General features: G+C 54.7%; 1 protein-coding gene across 1 annotated transcript; it reads right to left on the reverse strand.

Moving 5' to 3' along the window:
• Nucleotides 1–817: 817 nt before the first annotated feature.
• PIGM (phosphatidylinositol glycan anchor biosynthesis class M) lies at nt 818–2,821 on the reverse strand. Its single transcript, XM_082048730.1, has one exon. The coding sequence runs from the start codon at nt 2,698–2,700 to the stop codon at nt 1,432–1,434; it is 1,269 nt and encodes a 422-aa protein (XP_081904856.1). The 5' UTR covers nt 2,701–2,821; the 3' UTR covers nt 818–1,431.
• Between the last annotated feature and the right edge of the window lie 575 nt (nt 2,822–3,396).

Here is a 3,396-nt window from a genome sequence, read left to right on the forward strand (position 1 = left end):
AACGTAACTGGAGGCTGAGGCAAACATGAAAATTCTTACATTTAGCATAGCCCATTTAAACTCGAGATTTTATTAAAAAATACATCAGTTTCCACCCATGTCAAGGGCTGTGTAGACCAGACGTCTCATAGGGTATTCTTGAGGAGAGTGTTGACTCCAAAATGGCCGTCAACTCCTCTCACTGCCACCTGACACTCAATTGCACATCTTCTTGTGTCTCATCTGGGAATAAATACCTCATTTTGACAGGCTGCAAAGCTTCCTATTTTAAAAGTTTTCTTCTGGCAATTGCTCCATTCCCTCAATGGCATTCACTTTATTTTTAACAGTAGAGATACTGAACTACCGAGAAACTACATTTCCTATTACCTTTTGGTATAAACTCATGCTTTTGGGACACAGATGCCATTCTAGCTGTACTTTGACTCTTTGCATTTGCTCCTGTTAACATCTACATTAGCTGGTAATTAACTGCAGTTTAAAGCAGTGGCATCTTTTTTAGATCATGGCAGCAAGGAATACAAATACTTCTGCTCTATACATCTCTGTGATGCAAGACAGGTATTTGGAAAAATCTTCCTCCATGGCAAGGGGAATAAATCCCTTCAAAAATTCAAACAGCACCAAAAAGGTGAAAATAAGTATTTGAATGAGTTGGCATATCTGAATTCTAAAATAAATGACAACTTCAAAAAAGTTAATGACTTATATGAAAATACCACTTTTTTCTTGCTTCACTGAAGACCAGGTACAGGCCACAAATACTGTACAGCTAAAATGTTACTGTGAAAACAAAAATAAAACCCAGTGTACACACTGATTGCCTTATATTTATTCATTAGCTTAATCCTTGCAAAAAACCCCACCTGCTTACTGGAATGTACAAGACTCTGAAACTCCACCATCGCTTTATAACCTCCTGTGCTTTCCCAGAGGTCACTATCTTCAACAAGGAACAAGGAGAAAAAGGGTGCCAGGGGTACGAAAGCTGGGGCTGTTCCACATGGGGGTATGGACAGCAGCTGAGAGTGACTCCGGCACAGGCCATCACCTCCCTCAGCAGGGCACAGTCACACTGTGTCTGCTGATGGCAGGTGGAGGTGGGTGCTGGTGACAGATTCAACCAAAGCCCCAGACATGGCAAGTGATGAACTGGTCCAGAGTCCTTCCAGGGAGTCGCAGCAGGAGACAGGGCTGGAGAGAAGGTTCCAATGCAGCTCCAAGGTCCACATGGGTGACAGTACACCTGCAGGCACTGGGGCTGCTCAGGGCAATTAAGGCCAATCTGTGACCTCACAGGCCCTGACAAAGTACCACTTACATACAACATACTTCAGTACAATGTACACACATTTGTATTAAGCAAAGTGCTGGTGGTATGAAAAGCCTTATCAAAGACAGTAGTGTTGTTTCTGGATTGTGGCCTGTTTATTATCGTTGTTTGAGTTTTTTTGCAACTTGTGCTTCATTTTGATAATGTGAAATAATCTGAATGAGTATGAAGCTATTAATAAAAAGGAAAAGCAAGCCTGCTAACCATATAAGTAAAAAAGTATTATATCCTCTAAATTCCAGAAAGTACGCGGGAGCAAGCCACAGGCCTTGTCCAACAAACCACAGAACGAGCAGCAGTACACCACGGTGCCAAGACATCTTAACACTAGGCATTATAAGGGGCAAAAGGCAGAGATACCAGACAAAGTACTGGGATGTGCATACTTTGTTAAAACTCACAAAAATAGCAGTGTGTAGGAAACAACAGAATGCAAGGTCTCTGTAAAATGCTATGGACACAACTAGAAGCAAAAGCAGCTGGGGCAGGAAAGCTGCGAGCCCAAGGGCAAAACTCCATTTGCTCTCTGCAGTTAGGTACAACGTGTAGAAATAGGGAGAGAAGTTATGACGGATATCTCTCCTGGTCAGGTGGTAGAGGTAGGCATGCTCCAGAAACTCCCAGCCGTAGAGGTGATAAAATGCCATGGTTAAAGCAGTTACCACAGATCCAGCAACTGCTCCAAAAAGCAGCACGTCACGGTTCAGCATCTTTACAAAAAGCTGCCAGATGTACCCTACAAACGTCAACTTTGCTTTTTTGCCGTGCCCCGTACCCACCACCCCTTCTCCACCGCGCTGCAGGCTCTGCAGGTGGAGCGCTATGGGCAGCGCGTAGGTCAGCGGGTATATTTTCATGTGCACTGACAGCCCATAGCAGACGGCGGCCTTCCCTACGCTCCCCGCTTCCACGAAGTACAGGGTGGCGAGCACCAGCACTGCGACCAGGGCCTCCGCGTTGCCCCGGCTGGAGACGGCCATGGGCAGCGGGTTAAGGAGCCAGGCGGCAACGCAGCACCCGCAGGCCTGCCCGGCGGCGGCCCCTCGGCGCCGCAGGGCCCGGTAGGCGACGACAGCAGCCGCCAGGTCCCCCACCACGAAGAGCAGCTTCCCGAAGACCTCGGCGAGGTGGACATTGGGCGTCAGAAGCCAGGCCAGGAGCGGCGTGTAGCGGTAGGTGGCCCGCCGGTAGGGCGACCGGCCCTCGGTCACCAGCCGCGCCGCGTCGGTGAAGACCCGGTAGTCGACGTCGGTGTACCGCACGCGCATGGCGCGGTCCTGGAGCAGCCCGCACAGCACCAGGCCCAGCCTCGCCAGCAGCCCCGCGCACAGCGCCGCGCACAGCGCCGCGCGCAGCCCCGGCGCCATCCCCGCGGGCCGCGGTAACCCGCGCGCAGCTCCCGCGTGTCCCGCGCGGCGGAATGGGCGCGCGGGTAGACTCGGTCCCAACTTCCGCCTCTCTGCGCAGGGGGGAAGGGGGAAAAAGGAGGTATCGCGCGTGCGCGCGGCCGCGGCGGCTGTTGGGCGGCGGCGCGTGCGTGCGTGCGTGGTGTGAGGGCTGAAGCCGTTGCCCTGGCCGGGGTGGGGCGAGTCGCCCCCCTGGTGGGCGGGTCGGGGCCGCGTCCTTTCGGCGGCCGGGGTTCCCTTCCCGGCGGCCGGGGTTCCCTTCCCGGCGGTCAGGGCTTCGAGCCGCCGTGTCCCTTGTCCCCTAAGGCCGCGAGACGTGGGCAGGGCAGCGCCACGGGCGCTGCGGCCCTTGCGCGCCGGGGGTCGGGCGGGGTAACGCACCCGCGGGAAGGGGGAGGCGTGTGGCGCTGCCGCCCTTGCCGCGTCTGAGCCGGGGCGGTGCTGTGGTTCGCGTTGGTGCCGGCGGGTTGCGGCGCCGCGCTGCAGCGAGCGCGGGCCTGCAGCGCTGGCTGAGAGCCGGGCTGGGCGGCGGACACCGTTGCCATGGGGTGCAGGAAGAGCTGCGGGGCCTCACTACCCCCGCGGCTGCTCTGCGCCTTCACCCCCTCGAGGGTGCAGCGCAAATCTGTGCGCCTCGGTGGGCAGAGACGCAGCATG

This window comes from Streptopelia decaocto, assembly GCF_964273445.1.
Source record: "Streptopelia decaocto genome assembly, chromosome: 3".
NCBI lineage: Eukaryota > Metazoa > Chordata > Aves > Columbiformes > Columbidae > Streptopelia > Streptopelia decaocto.

Bases quoted from the DNA above. Each gene is read 5' to 3' on its own strand.
- PIGM (XM_082048730.1), bottom strand. From the start codon at position 2,700: ATGGCGCCGGGGCTGCGCGCGGCGCTGTGCGCGGCGCTGTGCGCGGGG.